We start from the raw sequence: 25,384 nt of genomic DNA on the forward strand, positions 1-25,384 counted from the left end.
AACTTTGAATGCAATTCTAAAAGAGCACACCCATGAGGTTTTGGGCAATGGTAGATTTAGATTGCTGGCATTAGAAAATAACCTTCCAGCATGATCACTAAGCAGGGTAACATTCATTTAGCTGTCTATGTTCTGGCATATTTGTTTAAAGTGACATTCTGAGTTAAAATTTATTCTTTTTAAAAGGAATATCATTCTTTAAAAAAAAAAAAAAAGAAAGCCTCACTGTCAAATACTATGCAAGTGTTTTGTTAGAAAGTAGTTCTCCTTACTTTACCAATAAGACCACTTTTAAAAACTTGAAAGCAAATAACCACCTTATTTGCCATCAGGCTTTTTAATCATTAACTGAAGATAATCTGAAACTTCTAAAAAACAAAACAACAACCCAAATGTAATAAAAACACATCAAGAACCAAACTATAATTTCTGAGCTGCACTGTTTATTTTGCTGCTTGAAACCTAAGTGACAGTATGCCACTATAATTATGGGGTTTCATCTAAACCTTTACTACACTGCAGGTACAGAAATATACGGACACATTTTTGGAGAATTGACATTTTGCAAAATGCAGCAAACATTTTCATTTATACATGAGAAAAGGAAGTGTTCAAAAGGGTATGCATTTCAAGTTATTGCAGGTTATTTGTGAGAGAATTTCTGCAGGTAAAACATGTTTAAATTTAACCAACAGTAGCGTGTCAGTGTATTTAAAATCATGACAAAAATCTTCTCTCTGGTCATGTTGCCCATGACAAATTACTATGATGTTGTATGTTTAGGGCAAGATGTCAATACAGCATAAATCCCATGGTATTTTGGTTTTCTTCTGGAGATTAAAGCTGTTTTTCTTGGGATAAATGCAGCAGCAAAACACAAACCAGTTGATCAAAAAAGCACTTCTGCCATAACTCCAATAATTTTCAGGACACATCAACCGACAGTAGTTTTGCCATTCCCAGTTCTTTTAAGGATTACATCTCTGCACTGTTGCCTTAAGTATGTCTGTAAAAGCTTGTTCTCTGTTAAGCCAGTTTACTGACTACAGCCTGGTTGAGAGAATTTAGTTGGTTGGTCCATTTATCTAGTGCAGTATATCGTGCTCCACCCCTCTTCTGATGATCCAGTTCAAGGAGTTGGTTGACTTGATCAATTCGGCCGTGAATAGTGCTAGAAATAAATAAATAAAAGAAAATATGTGTACAAATCATTTTCAGCACAATATCAATAAACGTAAAAAAAAAACTGCTGCCAGGTGTGGTGGTGCACACCTGTATCCTGGCAACTCAGGAGGCTGAGTCAGGAGGATCTCAAGTTCAAGGTCAGCCTCCGAAACTTTGCAAGACCCTCAGCAACTAAGGGAGACCCTGTCTCAAAATACAAAGGGAATGGGGAGGTAGCTCAGTGGTAAAGTGGCCCTGGGTTCAATTTCCAGTACTTGCATGACTCACCAAAAAATAAAACAAAAGAAAAAACCCAAACAACAACAATAAAAACTGTTGCCTACACTGAGTGAATTTAGTGTTAGTTATAACATTTATTGCCTCATTCAAACCTAGAAATAAACCAGATTTTGATTATCTTTCATCAATCTTACTAAAAGAATCACTAGGCATAACTTACTAATTAACCAAAAAAACTGTTTAATAGCTTATATCATACACTTAAAAACATTAAAATAACTATGCATTAAATAATTTCTTTGCTATATACATATTGTATGCAGAAATCCTTCTAAACTATTTAGAACTTTTCAGAAATTATGTTTAATATTTCATTTATCGGGCTGGGGTTGTGGCTCAGTGGTAGAGCGCTTGCCTTGCATGTGCGAGACCCTGGGTTCAATCCTCAGCACCACATAAAAATAAACAAGTGAAATAAAGGTATAGGTTCATTTATCAAAATCATCATACAAACACCCCTCTTCTAATAGAAAATTGAAGCCACATGCTTTTTATGAAAAAAATCAAGAACTCAACTGTTACCTTTATCACCATTATTAAGATACAATTTCAAACATCTTGTGATTAAAAAAAATTACAAAGTACTTACTTATCCAATATGCACTGCACCAGCAAGCTTTCCACATCAGCTACATCTATGTTTAACTCCTAAGACAAAAGATTATAATTCTAATAATTAATGTTTTCGAAGACTTCATGATTTTACATAATCATTTTGATTTTAAATTCATTTCTATAACATGAAGGAAAATTAGTAAAAAGATCTGTAAATTCATTATTGCTTTAAACACAGGTCTGATAACAATTTAACTTTTGAAGAATATTCCTACTACAATTTTATTGTGGTTGAGTTTGGCCCTGATATATTTCAGCTACTCTTCTTTTCAACAACTTGCTGTAGTTGAAAGAATCTGCTACAGTGTTAAAGCTCTTTTCTGTTAATTGAATTTTATGCCCCCCAAAAAAAAACCCCACAAAAAATTCACATAAATTCAAAACTCTGAGGTTATGCTTAATTTTAAAAATGTAACACTATACATGTTACATTCCAAGTCAGAATTAGTTTTTTAAAAGGAAAGATAGGCTACATTTGTAAGAACAAATTGTACACATCATTAAAATCAATGAATATAAGTACCTTAGAAATAAAAGGAATATGTATTCTTGTGTAAGGCTTAATTAATTTTATGAGCACTTGTGTTCTGATGTTTCGTAAAAGCTCTGAAAGAAAAGACAAAAATTAATACAATTGTAATTCAATTTGTATATCTTTATGAATCATATATGCTTCTAAATCATATTAATTAATATACGCTATCTTCTCAAAACACATCATTTTGCTTTGCAAGGACATAAAGTATTTAGATCTAAAACATGTGGATCCAATAGATGCACAGTATAATTACAGGCTGCTTTCCCATAATTATGCTTATGTCTCACTCTACTAAAATATATTCTTGACTTCTCAATACTATTCCGCTGTCTACCATTTTCTCAAGAGTAACTAATCTTTCAATAAGTTCTGATTTATACCCGCAAAGTTCCTTGTTTAATATTCTCTCAAAAGCTGTATTTTATATACTGCATTTAAAATTTCCCCTAGTTTCGTAACATAAAATTGTCTTTAATTTTTAAAAACTAGTCTGGAGTTCATGCACAATGCTTATAGATTTTTCTGTATCTACAAAGCACAGTGCCATTCCAGGTTCATGGAAGAACTTCTAAAAAAAGAATGCTTATTGAATGAAAGAAAGAGAAAATTTTTCCTGATGCATCTGGAATTTAACTATTTAAATAAGTTTTTCCAAATATTCATTTAAAAATCCCCAAAAAACTCCATATAGATGGGTACACTGGGGCTAAGAGACGCCAGAGCAAAGAGATGATTTTTGCTCTTGGTAATTCATTAGAATTGATTAAAAATCTCATTCATTTAATGGTATGAAACCTTCCCAATGTTATCTTACCTTCTGTAGTAAATACATCTCAGGATTAGCTAAAGCAGGATATATTTAAAGTTTTTTGACAAATAAACCATAAATATTAATTTTGAACCTAGACATCAATAAATAAAAAACAGTATCTAATTAGAATAAAAAGTTAAAAGTGACAGCCACTTCAAACAAAATGGACAACATATAATATTTATTATATGAATATAAAACCAGCTAATTTATTTATTATTTTGATACCAGGGACTAAACCCAGGGGCGCTTAACCACTGAGCCACATCCCCAGCCTTTTTTATTTTGAGACAGGGTCTTGTTAAGTCCTTAGGGTCTTGCTAAGTTGCTGAGGTTGGTCTCATCTAGCAATCCACCTGCCTCAGCCTTCTGAGTTGCTAGGATTATAAGCATGTGCCACCCTGCCCAGCTATAGTTTTATCATTTTAATGAGTATCCTGTTCCATGACAATATTCAGAAACATTTTTATACTTTGCAGTAACAGTTTAATTCCACACAACTCCATTAAGAAATATTTAACAGTGTCAAAGAAAGTAACAGAATTCAGTTAGCAAAAAGAACATACCTTCAATATGTTCTCTTATGAAAGGATCATCCATGATGTTGCTGTGATTTGTTTTCAGAATCTTTTCAAATTCAGTGATGTCATTATTCTGATAGGCACTGAAAGAAAAAAAATAGGTGTAAATTTTGTCAAATATGAAGAAATCATGTATTAAATCAGAAAATCCAGAGCCTGTTTCTCAATTTTCATATGGAAACGTCTAAATTATTTACTGCTTCTACCATGCAAATCAGAATTAAACAAATATATATACTCATATCCTTCTGCAAGTGACTGAATTTTTGGGCTGGGGATATCGCTCAGAGGTAGACTGCGTGCTTAGCATGTGCAAGCCCTGAATTCAAACCCTAGCGCGTGCGCGCACACATACACACATACACATATACACACAATATTTTTTTTTCATGCGTTCATTTTTTTTTAAAAGGCAAGAGTAAATAAATCTTTCAGGTTTATGTATTTATTTATTTATACATAGCTAATAAAGTAATCTCAAAATCTTAGTTTGGTTTAAAGTTGACAATAAAACATTTAATAACTATTTGATGTTTGATCTTTTCAAATTAAATTGTGCATTTAATCCCTAATTGTTCTTAATGAAAGAAATCAGGTTTCATGCACTCTAAAGGAGGAGTTTGGCTTATCTTCCAAATAAGAAAGTATACCTTCTCAGAAAATGCAGCTTCCTAATTTTTATCTTCTAGAAAGCTACCAGCAACTGCCAAAACTTTGAGGAACATGTGATCCTCTAGTCTCTCCAGTCTTAAAAGTTCCACTGAACTATTCAGCAGAAACATTAGTGGCAGATAATTAGTGCCAGATGAACATACACCCAAAGTAGAGAGTGATGGAATCCCTGTTGCAGAAGGTCAAAGGCTGATTTATGTTCATAATTTTCTGAGGAATCTAGTATCTACTCTTGAAATAATTCTGTAAGGCACTATGGGGATTGCTAAAGGTGCTGAGAAGGAAGAAGCCAACCTTCTGGATATGGCACCACTGTCTGCTTTATATGTATGACATATCATCAACCATTCTGCACGCCCTCTGCTGTGCTTCCATCTGTTGGGTCGCAATGTAACTTCATGTTAGGGGCAGGTGATTCAAGTGCTTCAACAGGAATTATTTTCCTCTAGTCTGCTGGCAACTGACTAGGAAGATAAAATTAGGAAGCATTACTTTCTTACCTACCCAATATGTTACTGTAATATACTATAGGAGGATATATTCAAGTAGTGAAAACATTTGCACACAATAATTATATCTGCATATATATATTTTAAACTATAAGACATTTTTCCATTACTTAAGTAGATTTTTAAAAAATCTTGCACAAAATTGTGGAATACCACATGTCACTTGTTTGGGTAAAAATTACCAATCCAGAGGCTTTGCTGGGGTAGAGTCAGACATAACAAATGTGTAAATATGATCATTACTTCTTAAAGGTCTGGAAAAAAAATCAGTCCTTTAATCTGTTTTTAATGTATCTAACCAACTTGATTTATATAAAATATTAATGTCCATGGCAAAACTTTTACTTAATATTTAAAAGCTAAAGCAGCTGTTTAGCAATTTAATGTTACAAATAAAATATTTTAAAAGTATTAACCAAATCAACTCTTAGTTAATGTGGCTAAATGTACATCAAATAAACTGCTTGAAATAGATAACTCTACTAAACCTGATTTAACATACAGATGTTAAAACAGACTAAAGTAGCAAACAATAAAGGAATTGCTTTCTTATTGGCAATTTAGGGTTTTAGCCCCTGGACATTCCTAGCTCCCCTGAAAAAAAATGATTCTTATTTGTTACAGCTACATTGAGGATTTTTAAAAACAAAACAAAAAAATTGCAGTCATAGTAAAATAAAAACAGAATAAATGAGGACATTTTACAAATTTAATGTGATGAAATAACCAAATTTATATATAGATGATTCATAACTTCCGTCTAGTATTTTTTTAATGAAAAAAGGCTACTAAGAAAGACATAGCTGTTATCTAAATTTTCTATATATATCTACCAAAACAACAACAAAACCCTGGCCCCTCTTGCCTTAACCATATTTTTTCAACCTTGATACAACCTAAAACAAAGGATTTGAAGAAACTTAGTAGGTTTCTTGTACTTTTTTTTTTTTTAATCTTAGAAAGTCCACAAAAGCCTACATTGCTTGGGGCGGTCTAATTTACATAAGAACCGGCAGTGCTAAGTCTCTCTCATTGCCCCTTAAAAAGAAAAATCTTGGCTCCTCAGTCTGTTCAGAGTTCTCAACCTGTGCCAAAGTCCAGTATGGTTTAATGTATCTGTACAGCTCCATTTATTCCTAGCCCAGAGGATAGTTTCTCACACTCTCTCTTTTTGCAAAGATGTACCTGTTCTCCTAGACTTTTTGTTTGGTCTTACCTTCTACAACTTTAATATTAATTGATTACAGTAAATTCTTCAGTGGCAAATTCTTCAGTAGCAAACCATCATCATTTATTCTTTTCCACAGAAGTACATAAAAAATTAGGAGACGCCTCTGTCTCCTAACCCTCCACCTCAGAAAATTACCCATGACATTCTTTTAAAATATTTTCACTGTCATTAATTTAAAAAAAGATAAAGAAGTATGTTTATGTGTTTTTTTCTTATTGAAAATTCTTGACTTATCATGGACCAATACATAATTTTAGTTTGGATTAAGGTAGCCAGGGGCAGTACACATTGTGAAATAATGTTTTAAGACATCCATAATTAATTTTCCACTGAAAAATAGCAGGGACAAGCACACACACAAACACAAACACATGGATAACAAGAAAACCAAACAGCAGATAATTTATGAAATTTTGTGAATAACAGAAATAGCATAGTAAGTGACTTCAGAAGATAAAAATTTCATGAACTTTGTATATTTCATACAAAAATACCAAAGAAAAAGTGCTTTATATTAACTGAATTCTTAAGTTTTATTCTCCTTTATGAATTGCTTTAAAGAAATTTACCTTAACTGAAACATAAAATCTTACCTTACTAAATTCGTCATTGCTAGAATTTCTGGATCATTTTTGTACGGCTTGGCCTAAACACAAGTTAAAACAAAACAAACAAATTATGTACATATACAGAGAATACCAATTATTTCCACAAAGATATTTGGTAAGAGAAATTAACAAAGTGCACGTACCTCCTGTGAGTCAAATGGATTTATACCCGATTTCATTAGCATGTTTGCTAAGACCAAATATTTTAAGCAAGTGGTTCGCCTGGGACTTCCTGATTCATCATAATTCTTGAAGGCTTCAAAAAAATCAGTGTGTGCCTTTTCAAATTCACCTTCTCTCAAATGCATTTTACCACCACATTCTGTACCGAATGAAACATAAGAAAAAAGGATTATTTTCAGTTCTGTAATAACAAGATTAACCATTTTATAAAGGTAGAATGAAAACCATTTCATTGATTCTGTTTTTTAATTCTATAACCTAATCAGCACTGTCTCCAGGACATATACTTAAAAAAAAAAAAAAAAAAAAACCTCTTCATTAAACACCAGCCAAATAATCATTTGTAAATCTTTATCCTCATGAATGTAATTTTATACACATCATTACAAACAAGAAAAGAACTTTTGATAAACTGAATTTTCTAATAATATCTTTATTGTTAAAACTTTCACAAAAAACCAAACATCTTAATTTCTAAGACTACACCATTTCAGTGACTTCAATACTTTGCCATCTATTTTCAGAAAACAAAAACAACCTGTAGTCATTTAGTTATAGGCAATGACACTTGACTGTCTTCCCCTGTTACTGCCCATTTTCTTCAAAACAAATTTACCTCTGATAACTCCCATGATCAGTGGATGAGGGATGGCAGACTTGATGTGAAGTGACTGTTCATAGAGTGCTTTAAGTTTTTTGTTATTTTTCTGTGCTGTGTACATTTGAATTTCCAAAGCATAAATTTCTAATAACTGTGTACCTTTTTTCAGGTCATCTTCTCCATCATCAGTCTAGGAAAGCAAATACTTTACTTTAGTCAAGATAGAATTCAGACAACCTAATAATTTTCATTTGAGTTAGTGAGCCTGACATTTATAATATTATTTCTGTGTTGAAAAAAGCAGTACACATTTTAATGGAGAAATACCATATTCAGAAAACCACTTTTAATGGCCAAAAAGGAATCAATATAACCTTTTTACTTCCTAGTTACTAGAAAAGTAAAAAGTGGTCAGAAGTTTTTTGTATGTATGAATGCTTTGATGTTTATTTATTTTTCAGTACTATGGATTGAAACCAAGGTGTTCTAATACTAAGCTATATCTCAGTCCCCTCCTTTTTTGGATACTGGGGATTGAACTCAGGGGTACTCAACCACTGAGCCACATCCCAGCCCTATTTTGTATTATATTTAGAGACAGGGTTTCACTGAGTTGCTTAGCACCTTGCTTTTGCTGAGACTGGCTTTGAACTTGTGATCCTCCTGTCTCAGCCTCCCAAAATGCTGGGATTACAGGAGTGCACTATAGCGCCCGGCCACCCCAGCGCTTTTTATTTTTCATTTTGAGACAGGAGTCTTACCAAGTTGCCCAGGTTAGCCTCAATCTTGTGATTCTCTTGCCTCAGCTCCCTGAGTACCTGTGATTACAGGTATGTGCCAATGGACCTGGCTGGATGTTTATGTTTTTAACTTGAAGATTTATTAATATACTAATAGATACTAAGCCAGAATTTATTGCTTATTGGGTCTTTCAACTTAAAATTCTGTTTAAAATTCATTAATGAATCATAATCAGAGTAAAACACGATATGCAAAACAATGTGTACATCCAGATCATCATGTATCTCAACTTTAATTTCATCAAATACTAAGTATTAAAATACTATTACAATCCAGACAGCATCTTTTGCTATGTTCCTACAGAAACCAAACAAAGGGCTGGGGATTTAGGTCAGTGGTAGACCACTTGCTTAACATGCATGAAGCCCTGGGTTCAATCCCCAGTAGTACATTAAAAATAAAAACAAACAAACAAACAAAAAAACAAAACAAAAAAGACAAGCAAAACTTTCCGACCCCCCCCCCAAATATTCCTTACATATATATTTTGAAAGACTCTCCTGTATTCAGAAATGTTTCTCTATCATTTTCATGTAACATGACTCTGAACCTAGAGCTATTTATCTGACTAAACTTAGATAACAAGATGTATATAAGAAACATTCATAAATGACTGATCTGCAAAACTATTAAAATATCTGCAGATAATTAAAGCAGTTTCCTCAAAGTCGCCCCATTCACAGAAATAACATATATATTTAAATAACAGTACATACTATCAGAAGAGCTAAAAACATTTGAAATAGAACTACCATGTAGAATATAAATTAATCTCAAATGACTTATTTGATGAAGAGAAAAGTAGGAGTATAAAATGAGAGCCCAGTTAAACTTATATAGAGATGTGCTATCCCAACCATATTGCTTCTCAAATTATCAAGGCTCATTCTTACTAAGTATTACAACAGTGTTTACTGATACCTGTACCTCATTCCACAAAAGATAAAAAATGAAATTAGCATTTCAAAAACTTGCTTCTCAAATTTTATATTTTGGATGATGCTTGAACAAAAATGTCCCTAAACAATATTTTGAATACAATTACTTGTTATGCTTTTTATGATAAAGAAAGAAACATTAAAAATAAATAAGGAAATGCTACCTGGCATGACTGATGTAACTGACGTAAAATCTTTTGAAGCTTTCCATATTCCTCTCGTTCTAAATATAATTTCCCAAGCTGTAAAAAAAGCAAACTTATTGAAATAAAAAGAATTCAACAAGAAAAGATGTGTAGCTTTAGGAGAGATTAAAGTCACCCACCCACTCTTTAAAAAAAAAGAAAGAAAAAGAAAATAAATCTAATTGTAATGGTTACCTTTGTGTTTGTTTTAAACCACAGTCTATCATTCTTAGCATCTTTCAAAGCTTCCAGTGTTGTTTCATAGAATTCCTGCAGTAAATCCATCTGACATAAAAAATCAGAATTCTATAATTGTAAACAGCAAATTTGTACCTGTTAATAAAGTTAATTTGAACAAACTAAAAGTGCATCTTTGAACTTTAATACATAAGATACACTACTTGTATCTTACCAAATGTTTTACAGTCCAAAAAAACTAACACAGACCAAACTTATAAAAAGATAAGTGCCATGATCTGTTTTTATGTTTGTTTTAAAACACCTAGAAAACATTTTACTATATAACTATTGCCATAATTGTGATGCTATAACAGTATAGGTCTCTTTCCCAATCTAATAGCTCATTTTATATTAATACAAGTATTCACTCAACCCTTATTCTGTTTTGCATTATAAGCTCCTCTGCTCACCTTCCTTGTTCTACTTCTGGCTTTATCTATGTTTGAATATCTGGTTCCCTTATCTCTACTTAGCAGGATCAAGAGAAAAAAGAACATGAGAATTGGCAAGTTCGACATGTTTAGGAAAGGCTGTTTTTTCATGACTACTGTTGGAATATGGAATAAGTCAGAGTGCCACCACCCATCTCTTATTTTCAAAAGGAAAAATAGCAGACAGAAGCACATGATTTTCAGTTTTTAAAATCACTTAATTCCCCTCCCCCAACACAGGGCACAACATGAATAGTGTACCAAGAATGTTTTGATGATACTAGTTTATATAAGACTTAGAAAACACTTTCCACTTAAGAAAAGGCACTTGATATATAACTTAATTCCAGATTTAGCACCATTAAGTGCTAATGTTTCAACAAAACATAAATTTACCATCTTTTCCTCTCATCACATTTTAAACATGAAAAATAGAAATAAGGCGCTGGGGCTCTGTGGTAGTGTACTTGCCTGGGATGTGTGAGGCACTGGGTTTGATTCTCAGCACCGCATATAAATAAATAAAATAAAGGTCTACTAAAAACTAAAAAAAAAGAGAGATTAAAAAAAAAAAAACTACCTCAAGAAATAAAAATGAGGACTGGGGTTGTGGCTCAGTGGTAGAGTGCTTGCCTAGCATGTGCGAGGCGCTGGGTTTGCTCTTTAGCACCACATAAATAAATAAATAAAAAAGATATTGTGTCCAACTAAAGAATATTATGTTTAAAAAAAAAAAAGAAATAAAAATGGCATCTAGTAGAAAAGATAGGAAATGAGAAACTGATGCTGAGAAAAATACAAAAAGTATCAAATGTTCTAAGAAATACAAATGATATAGTGAATACATTTTGTATCAAAGATCAAAGAAAGCTAAAATTTAAGATTATGTTGCTTAAAAGAACATGAACAAATAATCCAAGTTAAAAAAGAAAAATCATCACTGCTTATCTTACCAACCAAAATCTAGAATAATGAAAGTACTGTCACTCTCAATATCCATTTTATTTCATCAGACCATTCTTTCATTAACTATTATTCACCCATCCTTTGGAGACACCATTTATTTTTTGAGCACTTACTGAGCAATACCAAGCAATAACTGACATGAGAACAGGATCTTGACAAGGATCTTTATCTAATCGAGTTCATGCATACAATCTTATTAAATGCTCCCCAAAGGTTAGCTAAAGCAGCAATAATTTTTGAGAAGAAACCATGAGGGCTAGGGGTGTAGGTCAGTAGTAGAGCACTTTCTCAGTATGTACAAGGCCCTGGGTTTGAGCTCTAGCACCATAGAAAACAAAATAAAACAGAACAAAACACAAGAACTATGATAGTAACTGTATGGGAGTCGAAATACAAACCTGGAAAAGTTGCTTACAGATTATTTTTGTATCTGAAGGTAATATTTAAAGAGATTAAGCTGGAGTTAATACCTCTTAGTGTTCCATAATTAGTACTATTATCAAGAAAATAGTACATTTTTTTGAAGCATACTAATAACTAGCATAACTGCTTTGATCAAATCTCTAGGCCTTTTTTTTTCTTTAAAGAACAAAGCTCTTACTGTAAACAATAAACATACAACAGTACTAAGAGGAAAAAACTGAGCCTAACCTGTTTAGAAGTGGATATATAATCAAGAATAGAATTAATGGATTTTTCAGAATAATTTCTTGTGACTGCACTCCGAATATAGGTCAATAGTTGTTTATATCTATTCATCATTTCTGGAAAGTTTGTCTGTGAGGGAAGAGAAACGTATTAGATACATACTTGTATACTAAAAAATGTAAACATGATTAAGATACAGTATATGGATTGAAATGTAGCTCATATAATTCATAATACACTTTTAAAGAGAGACCACATATATTGTGCTATAGATTTTTTATCTTAAGATTTACTCAGATGACTATATTAATCAGATATATAACAACGTATAAGTAAAATTTATCCAGTCAGCCAGTAAGACAAATACAACTACTACATTTTCCAAATTTCAGATATTATTCTTCATTGTAGGACACATATATCTTACCCTGAAGACTTAATCCTTTTTTTAGGAAGTTCTGCAACAAAAGTTATATGTGTCTTTTCTCCCTACAGTTTGCCGGCTCTACATAAAAATACGAAGTAAAAGAATTTCAAGCCACAGTACTCATCTCATGTCAAATAAGTCCTACCTAAGGCTTCAACTCAATAGCAGACATAGTTAATGTTGCTATACCTTCCATAACTATTTATACTTCTGTGGGTTATTTCAAGAAGCATGAAAGATCTGAAGGAAAAAAAAAAAGAGTGCTAATGAAACATCCAGCAGTTAAATATTTGAGAGGAAATTTACTCAGTCAATTCATGAGTCTAACCTTATAACCTGCATCCAGACTCTATAATTTCCAACTCCCAATAATTCCTCATGTTAATAAATTCTACTTCTATTCTTCTAATCTGGGAGATGGAATATTGGCAGGTGTGTTTTTTTCTGACTAATTGAACATGTGTGTTTATTAGGGTAAAGAATAAATAAACTATAAGTGTATATATCAAACTATTTTTTGTCTGTAAGTATATAAGTTTCATGTAAGAATAAGTAACAGGTAACATCCTATCAGTGATGTGCAAAAATCCATTTAGAACAATATAGAGAAAGGCAGATCAGATAAATATATGACTATCCCAACTATGACATAATATATTGATATTAAAACAAGATTTTATCAAAAAGCACAAGTTTTGAATTAATCTCCTTATGCTGTAACTCTAAAGCTCATTCTTCAAAAATTATGTTATTGTAATTGAAGATTAAGGTAAGATTAGGCAAACTGACTTTATAGGCATGGTGAATACATACTTACCACAGGCCCAAAAGCAACAAAGCCAACTGACTATGAATTGAAACCTCTGAAATTATGAGCTAAAATAAATCTTACCTCCTTTTAAGTTGATTTTCTCAGGTATTTATTACATGACAGAAAGCTAACACACCAAGCCTTAAGGGAGGCATCCATTTTAAAACGAATAAAAACTACGGTACTGCTGGTATGTTAAGAGCTGATTTTTAGAACCTTAAGAGTTAACGTTTAGCTCCTAATATCACTATAGTTGTTTAATCAAAAAATCTCTTCCTCCTAGGATACTTAGTGCTTTTCCCATAGTCCTGAAAATTATTAATTTCAATGAGGCAAATATTTGTTTAATATTTTTAAAATCAGTAAATGGCAAGAAAGTATAGTAGCTCTGTGCAACATAAAATGCTTTGAGAATACCAGAGCAGAAATGAAAAGGGCAAATGCAATGTAGATGTTTTTCCTTCTTCAACTAGATTTAAATATAACATACAAAAAAACTTAAAAAATTTAACATGTTTTGAATAGTCCTAATATTTGGGGGGAAGAGATGGGCTAAAACATTTTACAGATAGTTTTTGTAGAAGACACTATGGAGGGCCATTCCCATTAAAGGAGGGAGGCTATATCAATTAAAAGTATGTCAAAACAAAAAACATAAGCAGAAGTTAACTGGATAAAAGTACTAAGAGAGCTCAATTTCAGATGGGAGAGAAAAGCTAATGAAAGAGAAGCTTATAGGAAATAAACAGTGGAAAAAGAAAGTCACAGATTACCAATTACCTTTCCACTTGCCATTTTCCTGTAGTTTCTAATGCTTGCCTCTCTGCTAACCTGAACTTTCTATTTCTCTTAAAAATTCTTCTACCCTTAGCAAACTAAGATTCATGTCTGTACCTAGTACTCATCTCCTAACTTCTTTTCCCCCATTTCTACCTGTACTCTTGAATTCTATTTGGCCAGTTTAAAGAAATTTGAGGACTGGCATTCTATAAAGTTATCTCATGGTATTTCTAGTTTATCTATGAGTTCATTCAACAGAAATTTTGAATATCTACTAAATGCCAGCCACTATCACAGTTGTGAATAAAACAAAGTCCTGCTCTCATGGAACTTACAACTTAATGCAGGAGAGAGATCCAGAGAATCAATAAATAAGTAAATTGCAAAGAAAAAAACAGCAGGGTAATTAAGTGATGATGGAAAACATGCTATTTTATATTAGGTAGTCAGGGGAAGGCCATCCTGATGTGTGATACCATTTGCACAGAGAATTGAATCAAAACAAAGAGCCATGTGGCTATCAAGGAACATCTGACACAGAGGAAACAGCAAGAGCAAGCCTTAATACGAGTATGCTTGGGATGACTTGAGAAACAGTAAGGTTAGTAAGGAGTAAATAAAAAACAAGACCTGATGGACAGCAAAGGGTGTGTTTATAAGGCCTTGTAGGCCATGTTAATGACTTGGATTTTATTGAGGAGGTGGGGTACCATTAGAAGATTTGGAGCAAAGGAATGACATAATCTGACTTACATTAAAAAAAAAAAAATCATTCTGTCACTTGTGGAAAATAGACCAGAGTAAGAATAGGAAGTAAGAGGACCAGGCTACTGCAATAATCTAGGTGAATGTTATCTTTGGACCAGAGTAAAAGAGGTAGAAACAGAAAAGTGCAGTTAGATACTGGATGTATTCTGAAGATATATCAAGTCATCTGGATTTACCAATGGATTATTGTGGACTGAAAGACAGAAAGGGTGTTAGGTACAACACTAATGTTTTTACCCTTAGTCAGTGGAAGAATTTTAAAGCTTCTAAAATAACATTTTGTGGAAAAGTCACTATAAAAAATGTAGTCAAATGTTGTGTACATACCTAAAAGGTAAGCTTTTGTATTCTAGGCAAAATTTTTTTTAAATGAATCATACTAATGTATTTATAAACTGCAAAGCAGACCAAATATGGAAATGTTATAGAACCATTTTAGAGAAGTCAATAAAATGGCATTTTGTTGCAATGAGGTTTTCACTTACAGAATTCACTCGTTATTAGTTTAATTCCCTTCAAAACAAATCTTACCAACTTGAAGTTAATCTTAATCATTTGTTTCAGTGCTTTAAATCCCCACTCTCCCTTTTCACCTTCAAGTTCCAAAACCTAAAAAAGGGAAGGAAGTTTAGTCTAATGTAATATTAGCTCATTATTTTCTTATAACATACAGTGTCTAATTTTAGAATTTATTTTACATCATATTCAGAATCCCACCTTTCCTCAATATAATTTTTAAAAGGCTTATAATAAAGAGAGACCAATCATAAGATGCTTTTTTATGGATAACATGCTTATTTTGAAGTTCTTTGATCAAAAGACTAAGAACTACTCCTTGATTATATGGGTCTAGAATATTTCCCCCTGAATAACCTTTGGTAAGAACAACCCAAAAGTGTACCATAAGTCAAGAAAACAATATGATCTATCTTCAAAAGGAATAAGACTGTAGTGATAACATCGATGGACCGTCAAGTTGGTTCTCTTTCTGCCAGTATGCTACTATGCTTTTCAGGACAATAATCCTGCTTCCGAGACAGCTTGATTGGGAAAAATAGTAGGGCAGCCCTTTTGAACTACATACTCTCTAACAAAAACTTATCTTACAGGATTACCACTCAATATTCAAAACACATTCCTGAGATAAAATCACTTTGGACTTAGTTTGGTCTAACATCATAAACTTGAAGAGACAGAATTGACTGGAAAAAAAATATAAACCTTTTGGAAGCTGCTTAATGCTGCTTTTGGGTCATCTTCTTTTAACGCTTTGGAATTATAGTATTGATTTTCCAAATCCACATTTGGCTCAGAGTTACTATCTTCAGAGTATTCCTGTGTGGTAAGAAAGAGATAGTAAATGAATGGGGGGTGGGGGGGTGCGGAGTGATATCATACGCATTTTACTGTAAAAAGTGAATACTGTTAGGATAGGAAAATCCACAAAAACAAAACCACCTTGAACACAGATAAAATGAAATTGATATTTAACCATTATTTAAAAATGGGGGGAGGAATCAAATACATAGTAAAATAGAATTCTTTAACTGCAATTTCTGTAGAATCAACACAAGTTAGAATGTAAAGAACTAATGTGTTACTGACCGCCCCCAATTCAACCTAATAAAAATCTTATGTAAATGAGTTCCAATTATTAATCTTTGCTTTATAAATGTAATTTTTTCCAACTCTCTAAATCTTAATTTCATTGTTCTAACATATCCTATCTAGGTAGAATTTTAATCTATATATGGCAAAGTAGTCTAATGTCAAATATAATTGGCATTAAAAATAATATTTGTTTTATGTGCATTTCACATTACAAGTTATGTTAATGTAATTTAACTAGTGTTTTAACAAATCAAAACAAATAAACCAAAATGGATTTATATAACTTTATGAAATTTTTCTATCACATAAATTCAAGTTTTAGTAAAAAATAATAAGGCAGAATGGAAAGCGGGTTATGAACATTAGGTGAAGAAGTATAAATAAATTTTAAAGTTTCAAGATATTCAATCTAATAATGAGAATTACAAAATATACAGATTGGCATAATGAAAATTATTATTTTAGGAAGTTGTAAATTATTTCCTCCTCTGCCATGAGGGGAAAATTTATGTTAAATTAAGGATACTATGGTGAAAGATAAGAAAAGTATTAAACTATACTTAATATATCAACACAGGATGAATTTTTCAATAATCAAAAAGTAGCTTTGTAGTGTGCGCCCCCTGGAGGATCCTTGTGCAAGGACACGAGTGACACTCAGTCTCAGATTTCAGACCTGGAATTGAGTTATGTTCAACACAGGAAAATCTGTTAGAATACTTAAGGTAAAGACCAGACTCCAGGTAGTAAATAAATTTCACTACAACTCCTTCACTAGGTTTGACAACAACTATTTCACTAGGTTTGACTATAATAAAACTGATAAAACTAACATTTAGTTAATAAAGAATAAACAAGCCAACTGTACATCACAGTGACTAAATGATGCTATAATAGTGATGGGTTTGAAACTGGGTTTTGAAAGATAAATTTGTCTGCTAGACAGAACAGGAGGAAGAGTATAAATATGGGAGACAACTGAAGAACTAAAAGCAGTTATTCTGTTGTCCTTATGAATCTAAACCCATCCATCTTCTCCTTTCTCCCCAGCTACACCCTTCCCTACTAAGCCACTTTCATCTTTCCACAAACTCTTTTAAGTCTTCCCATTCCCCCTTTTAACCTTCAAGTGCCAATCTTCACAAGGTATGCAGCCAAAATCCTCACAAAAAATGTAAGTTATCCCATTTCTCTCTTCCTGGCTTCCCATTGCTCATAAAATTAAGTTTAAAACAATAAAAAAAAAAAATCTTACGATTGACAATGCATCCAGCCTTGTCTACTATAAACTCTCCCCTCAGTTACTCTGATGCAGTTACCCTGGCCTGACCTCACAAGTGGCCAAGCTCCTTCCCACCTCTACATGCTATTTCCTTTTCTACCTCTCACCATCAGGTTAACTACGACATATCATTTCAGATCTCAGTTAAGGGCCATCTTCTCAAGGAAGACTTAGGGTAAAGAATTATAGTATAAAACCTATTTTATACCTTTGGAAATCAGTTCTTCTCTAATTGTCTTATTAACTTGGAACAAACATTTCCAAAAACTTACATATAAATCACTAGATAATCATAGGACTGACATTAGACTTATCTAGTTCTCAAAATTTTATGAATATATTCTTTTGATTTGTCATGTTTATATGAAAGTATATCATCCATTAATTTTATTGCCAAAATATATAATTTTAGCCACAACTGATGTTCTAATTGACTTATGAATAGGCAGTCTTGTTATGATCTGTAATACCGTGTTCATATGGTTTGAACTAGTCATCATGACATCACTAACCTGTCAACTGCAGCTTAGTGAGTCAAATTATCTCTACATGTTGTGCCTGACAGCAGAACTATTCTTCTGTTATTACATAGGCCTGGTTTTTTAAAATTGACAACTTAAAAGTCTTTAGAAGAACAACTGTATTGTTCAGATGCTTTTATTGTTTGTATTTAACAACCATGACCTTTAATAAAGTCATGCCTCACTTAACAATAAGAACATATTCTGAGAAATGAGTCAGTAGAGGATTTCTTCATTGTGTGAACATTATAGAGTGTACGTATATCAAGAAATTTACTACATTGCTAAGGGATATAATCTTATGGCCTCCTATAATATATATGGTTCATCATCATGTGATCCAACTGTCATAATGTGGCACATGACTGTATATACCAACAATTTAGTACACACAAATGCAAATTAACAGTCCTTCACTTCAAGGAACTCCAGGTTTATTTAAGATATGCAAATGAAACTGCATTATAACACAACAAAAGTAATAACAGACAAATACTAGGTATAGTGACATCTCAAAAAAAAAATATTGGGCTTAAGATATAGCTCAGTTGGTAGACTGCTTGCCTCATTGCCTAACATGCACAAGGCACTGGGTTTAATTCCTAGTCCCACCAAAAAAAAAAAAAAAAAAAAAAAAAAAAAAAAACACCCAAAAGAAAAAAAGAATATTAAATATTCCAGAGCTGGAGGAAGGAAAGATACTTGAGTCAAGTATTAAAGTGTGATTAGGGATTTCAGGCATTGAGAAAGGGCAGATAAAATAATTAAAACATGCAAAGGCAAGTAAGCTTAAAGACTATATATATATATATATTTGAAAGAATCATGCATGAATAGTTTGGTCTAAAGCATAGGATGTATGCAAAGGACTGATAAGAAATGAACTGGTACTGGACAGAGGAACAGGACAATAGAAATCTAGCAAGGAGTTCCAATCCAATGAAGAGATAATCAGATTTGTGTTTGAGAAAGAGCATTCTGGCAGCAAAGAGTAGCCCCAGTGGCTACTCACACAACAGTCTGATCAAGAGATGATAGAGATTTGATCCCAAGTAGTAGAATGAGGGGAACAGAAAGAGAATGCTGGGCGCAGTGGAACATACCTATAATCCCAGTAACTTGGGAGGCTGTGGCAGGAGGATCACAAGTTCAAAGCCAGTCTCAACTGAGGCTCTAAGCAACTTAGATTGTCTCAAAATAAAAAAGTAAAAAAGGTTAGGGATGTGGCTCAGTGGTTAAGTGCCCTTGAGTTCAATCCCTGGTACCAAAAAAAAAAAAAGGAGAATGGAATAAAAATAGAGACTCACCACATGGGCACAAGACAAAGGAAAATAAATTTACCAATAATAACTATCAATGGCTTAGTATCAAAAGGTGCCATTAATCAGAATAGGGATATAGGAGAAATATTAACAAATGTTGTTAAACCAAATTTACTTATTTGAATGAGATAACAATTTGCGAGTTTAAAAAACTTTTTAAAAGAAATTGAAATTTCAATCAATAGATGAAGAGTGCTTTAAAAAAAAGAATTAAGCAATTTATGTAAAATAAACACTTTGAACACCATAAAAGAAATTAAAAAAACCCTGAAGTTCAATAATAGTTTCAACCTACTTGTATAATAAATCATGTTCCAACATTTCCCCAAAGCAATATATGACCCATCCATACTGTTCAGATTTATTCTCCTTTCCCCAAATATGCCACAAAATTTAACGTCTTTAGCATAAACCATTATTTTTGGTAGGAATTCTAAACCACCTCCTGGCCTTTAAACATTTTTGCTTTTCTCCTATGGTACACCCCAGCCCTATAGTTCTGAGAAATGTATTCATCAATGCTTACCTTTGTGATTCCTCAATTCTCAGCAAAATCAATTTTTCTACAATTATGCAGTTACATGACATGTAACTAACAGAACTTTTGTTGTATATTTATATCTTATAGATACAAGTTACTGTGAAAAATCTTAAATTTATTTTATTATTTAAGTTTGTCTATTATTAAATAATGATTAAATTTATTAATTTGTTACTTAAAATATTTAGGAGCATAATTTTACTTTGTTCTTAGCATTTAAAAGGTGTCTCACATTTATTTTAGCTATCTTTGTTTGAAACCTTCTAATTTCATTATACAAGATACATCAATGAGGTAAATCAACAGGGCTTTTAGAAAACTCACCAAAACTTATATTCCGAATCAATATTTTTCTTTGAAGTAGTAGCTTTAAAAGGCAATAAAATCATGCTGGGCGTGACAGCAAATGCCTGTAATCCCAGTGACTCAGGAGGCTGAGGCAGGAGGATTGCAAGTTCCAAGCCAGCCTCAGCATGGGGAGGCTCTAAACAACTTAATGAGACCCTGTCTCAAAATAGTAAATAAAAAGGGGATACAACCCAGTAGTAAAGCTCTCCTGGGTTTAATCCCCAGTACCCAAGGCAGTAAATTTTTTTAAGATGATAAACACATGGACTATAGTAACACTTCTGAAATTTGCAAGAAAACTAGGTGTTTCCGTCAATAAAATATAGTTCACCATCTATTCTATAAAAGAAAACTGTAGAAAAAAGAAAGCTTTTTATATATTTGGAGGAAAAAAAATCTCTAAGATAAATATTATGTAGAACAATGTATATAAGTTAAAGCAGTGTGTAGAACTAAAATATGCTATACCTGGACTAAAAAAAAGGAGGAGGAAAGAATATATATTTGATTGGGTGGGTGGGGGATGGGAACTGGGCAGTAGAGGAACTAGAAAGGAAATTTTAATGTACATATTTTCTGTTTTTGGATCATGCTTATTATGTACTACTTATTTTAAAAAGACCAAACATGTTAAAGGGTCTGAAGACAATTTTCTAAGTGGAACTCAAACAATTTTGAGCAATGACAGAATCACTGCTCAGTCTCCCAAGGCCAAACAACATTTATGTGTATGTTTGGTACTAGGGATTAAACCCAACACTGAACATAATGTAGGCAAGTGCTCTATCACTAAACTATATTCCTAGTCCCCAAAGTAACATTTTTATTCATCATTTGCTCCCTGCCATACTCCCAGAAATAAAAGTACCATAATTTGTTGTGAACGTTTGTAAGAAGCTGTGAATATTTGAAATAAACAATTTTTAAAAATTAAAATCACCGCCTTGTTCAAATTTTTGCTTTTATTTTCCTCAATTGTATTAATAATTTCAAAACTGAATCCAAAAGAATGAAGTATTTATTTATATGTAAATGTGAAATGTGCACATGATCAATGTGATTGGCAACCTCTAAGAACTGTCTGCCTTTCAGCAGTCATTGTATTTAACATTATTGCAATAAAAGAGCACATCTAGGGCTAGGGCTGTAGCTCAGCACTAGCACACTTGCAAAAAAAAAAAAAAATCAAAATCACCAATAATTTCTTCTAGACATTTTCTATATTTTCCCCTAATCTAATAAAATTGGGATAGTAATTACATTGTCAGGTCTTCAATATTTTAAAAATTTAACATGTATAATGGGTATGTGTGCACAGCTCTGGTGATGGACCATTCACTTCTCTAATTTTATTGCTCATCTCCATACCCGCACTCAAAAGTTGACAAAAGTAAAAATTTAGGACATTAAAACTGTCACATATTTAAGACAAGAAAAATGGGCTGGGGTTGTAACTCAGCGGTACAGTGCTGGCCTAGCACATGTGAGGCACTGGGTTCAATCCTCAGCGTCACATAAAAAATAAAGGTATTATGTCCATCTACAACTAAAAAAAGAAAAATAATACTAATAAACTTCATTCACTAATCACAATAAGGCAGGGGCTGGGGAAGAATAGTGTTACTTTGGATTAGGTAGAGGAGAGTAAATGGAGGGGAAGGGGAAGGGGGAGGGGAAGGGGTACGGGTGGTGGGTGTAGGAAGGATAGCAGGATATGCACATTATTACCCTATGCGCATATAAGATTACACAACTGGTGTGATTCTATGTCATGTACAACCAGAAGAATGAGAAATTATACTCCATTTATGTATGATGCGTCAAAATGCATTCTACTGATGTGAATAACTAATTAGAACAACAACAAGACAAGAAAAATAATAATAATAAACATTCATTCACTAATCCCAACTAAAAACTAGACTAGGGGAATATAATGAGGCTCACAGTTTAATAATATATATACCAAGTGGAACTATTCTATTTTTTTAGACAATGATTTCCTTTTAATTCAATTATATTCAAATATATAACATGTAACCTATATAGAAGAACTTACTAAAAATATTGGAAGTCAGTTTGTATTAAATCCTTTCTAAAAATATTGGAAGTACTAAGTAACTTCATGCTACAAGGGTAAACAATTATAATATATAACCTATAAACTATCTTATCAACTTAATAAATGGCACTGTAGTTATTATTTAGTAATAACAGATCAGCAAATAATCTATAAATCTGTAACATTTACACGAGATTAGAAGGCATCTACTACTACTATGTCTTATTTACTACTATATAATTTATTATTCTTAGAAAATGCTTGGTTTTGCCTGTAATAAAAACCAAACATCTTCAAAATAAGAAGTCAAGTATATTAACTATCTTTTACTTTGTTCTTTTTTTTTTTTTTTCTCAACAAAGTTAATTCTCTTTTCTATCAATTCTTGGGCACAAATTATTTACTTTCTTGGATAAAAACAGTATAGAAACAGAACTTTTAATTTTTCAGGTAAATCACCCATTTCCACTCTACTAGGCAAGAACAAAAAGTGATATAGGGTATTAAAATTTATCAGTGAATAAATTTACTGATAAATAAATTATAGCCTATGAAGATATAATGAATATCACTGGTCAGAAATGTGCTACGCTAGTTAACAAACTAAACTGAAATGATAACCAATTTTCCAACAAACAATACCTTTTATCAAAAAGAAATCTCCCTAAGACAGCAGATCAATTCTGTAGGACTTATGAATGTGAAGAAACAAAAAAGGACCTAGGTAAAATAATGCAATCAAAGTTTTAACTGTTAGTAGACAAAGTGTAATAACTTCTACTATTTGACATGATTGGGGATCTCGAATGTTATCTTACAGATGAGATGGGTGAGGAAGAAGCGCTATTTAACAGAATGCAGGAAAAGAAAGGACCCCCTCCTTCCCCCATTTCATTTAATTATGTAGTAGTTTCTTTTCAAAAAGTTAAATTCAATCTTATTCTACTGTTCATGTAGAGTAAGCCCTGAAAGGCTGAGCAAACAGTTCAAACATTATATGTTTAGTTTAAAATCTTGCAAATATTAATTAAGTACTTCCTGGGATAAGGTTCTCATCACTGTAACTTTACATTTTCAGTGATTATCTTTTAAGTTAATCTTAGTGCTAACAAGTGGTGTATTTAAATATTATTGCTTAGGAAAGATGAGTAGAAATTTTTAAAAACATCAACTAAAACTATAAACACATTTAAAACAAACACTTTAACACCTGTAATATAAATATACATGTAATAAAAACACGTAGATATAAGTAATACGTTTTTAGAGAACTGAAGGCACTGCCTACAGCTGGTCTGTGCAAACCTGTTAGGCAGAAACCATAACTATTAGCAACATCCTTCAGTTAACTTCAATAATTACCCAAATCTCTACTATGGCTTTCAAGTAATAGCAAGCGCATCCCTCTCCCTTTTGCAAAATGTACCTTCCTTAAAAATGCAAAGACTAATTGGAAATGACTTCTGGATTCCCATATGCAAAGAAGTTATATATATAAATTATCTTGAGACTCTCTGACACTTAAAAATGAGCCAGATTTCCTAAAGCATTTACCTCACAACTTTACCATAACGCATCATCATCATAATATAAAAAACCAGGGCCGGGATATGGACAGAGCTCAGTGGTAGAATACTTGCCTAGTGTGAGGGGGGCTTTGGGTTCAATCCCCAGTACCGAAACATCAACAAAACAAACTCTCCTCTCAAAACAAGAACCAAACGAAATGCCCCCAAATAAATTGATGCTAATTCTTGATCATGATAATTTTTCTTAGTTTCCATACATTTGGTTTTGAATATGAACCTGAAACGTTGGTAAAACCTGTAAACCCGTTAATAAATTAAACTTTGAATCTTTAAAAAATCACCACTGAACTAGATAAATTCGTTTATTTCTACCCCGTTTACGTTTTAAACGTTGAATACTGGGAAATTTCTTAAATGAAGGAAAAATCCCCCTATCACCCCCGCTCCCCCCAAAGTCCCAACAATAACAAGCAAAACCTACCCCTACTCCAGCTTTCTCTTTCAAGAACTGAAAAAGTAGTTCAACTTTTTTTTTCAGCTATCCTTGCTCTGAACTCTTCACTGTATCCCTACTTTGGACCAAAACTGACCCCGGACAAAAGTATTTAAGCTGTTTCCAGGAAGGTAGCAAGCAGCGTTTCGCGTTCGGGCCTGGGCCAGTATCGCCCCACCCCGCCCCCACCCCAGTTTTCAGATCTTCTCTCGGTTTTTCGCACCCGCTCAGGTCAGTGTGAAGAAGGGTTCGGAATGCTGGGCCCCAAAGCGGAAAGCTAGGGCCTAGACCGCTGCACTGTCCCCGAGGCGGCTCGCGCGGTGGAGGAGGTAGGAGGCATCGAGAACCGGACGCCCGGGCCGGTGTAAACCAAGAAGGCGTTTGGACTTGGAGCGTAAAGGCCTGGGACCCCCTACTCGGCCTCCTTTACCCTCCCCTCCCCCATGCCGGAGAAGCAGGGCCCAAGCCGGGTGCGGGAAGGGGGAGGAGGTAAACCCGTCCTGTCACTGCACTCGGAGAGGCTCAAAGGGACACATGCTCTACAGGGAGACGCTGTAGCCTCCTCAGCCTCGGCCCTAAAAGCCAGACACCATCTCCAGCCCCAGAATTCCGTTCCCTGCGCCTCACCAGGTCGTAGTCTTCCTCATCATCGCACATGAAATCATCCTCCATGTCAGACATCTTGGCCGGGAGGGGGGGGAGGGGAGGAGAAATTGGAGACAACCTCCTCCCACAATCCTCCGCGGCTCAGAGGCGTCACTCCCAGCGTCTCCTCGTCTTCCCGTCGCTCTTAGGGGAGCTGAGTTTCTTCCCGGAACTAATGCTCTCAGCATCTAGAGGATTTGCTACGACGGTAAAAGAGGGTGC

General features: G+C 33.3%; 1 protein-coding gene across 2 annotated transcripts; it reads right to left on the reverse strand.

Annotated features, from left to right (window-relative positions):
* Positions 1 to 423: 423 nt before the first annotated feature.
* Cops2 (COP9 signalosome subunit 2) lies at positions 424 to 25,249 on the reverse strand. Of its 2 annotated transcripts, none has more exons than XM_027924952.2 (13): positions 25,145 to 25,249; positions 16,030 to 16,143; positions 15,340 to 15,417; positions 12,026 to 12,151; positions 9,933 to 10,022; positions 9,717 to 9,794; positions 7,829 to 8,003; positions 7,173 to 7,351; positions 7,015 to 7,067; positions 3,995 to 4,092; positions 2,603 to 2,685; positions 2,054 to 2,112; positions 424 to 1,171 (listed from the first exon to the last, which is right to left on the reverse strand). In XM_027924952.2, the coding sequence occupies exons 1-13, from the start codon at positions 25,196 to 25,198 to the stop codon at positions 1,027 to 1,029; spliced, it is 1,332 nt and encodes a 443-aa protein (XP_027780753.1). In that variant the 5' UTR covers positions 25,199 to 25,249; the 3' UTR covers positions 424 to 1,026. The 2 variants fall into 2 exon arrangements, with proteins under 2 accessions (XP_027780753.1, XP_027780748.1); XM_027924947.2 differs by having other exon boundaries at positions 9,933 to 10,043.
* Between the last annotated feature and the right edge of the window lie 135 nt (positions 25,250 to 25,384).

The sequence above is a fragment of the Marmota flaviventris genome, chromosome 2 (assembly GCF_047511675.1).
Source record: "Marmota flaviventris isolate mMarFla1 chromosome 2, mMarFla1.hap1, whole genome shotgun sequence".
NCBI lineage: Eukaryota > Metazoa > Chordata > Mammalia > Rodentia > Sciuridae > Marmota > Marmota flaviventris.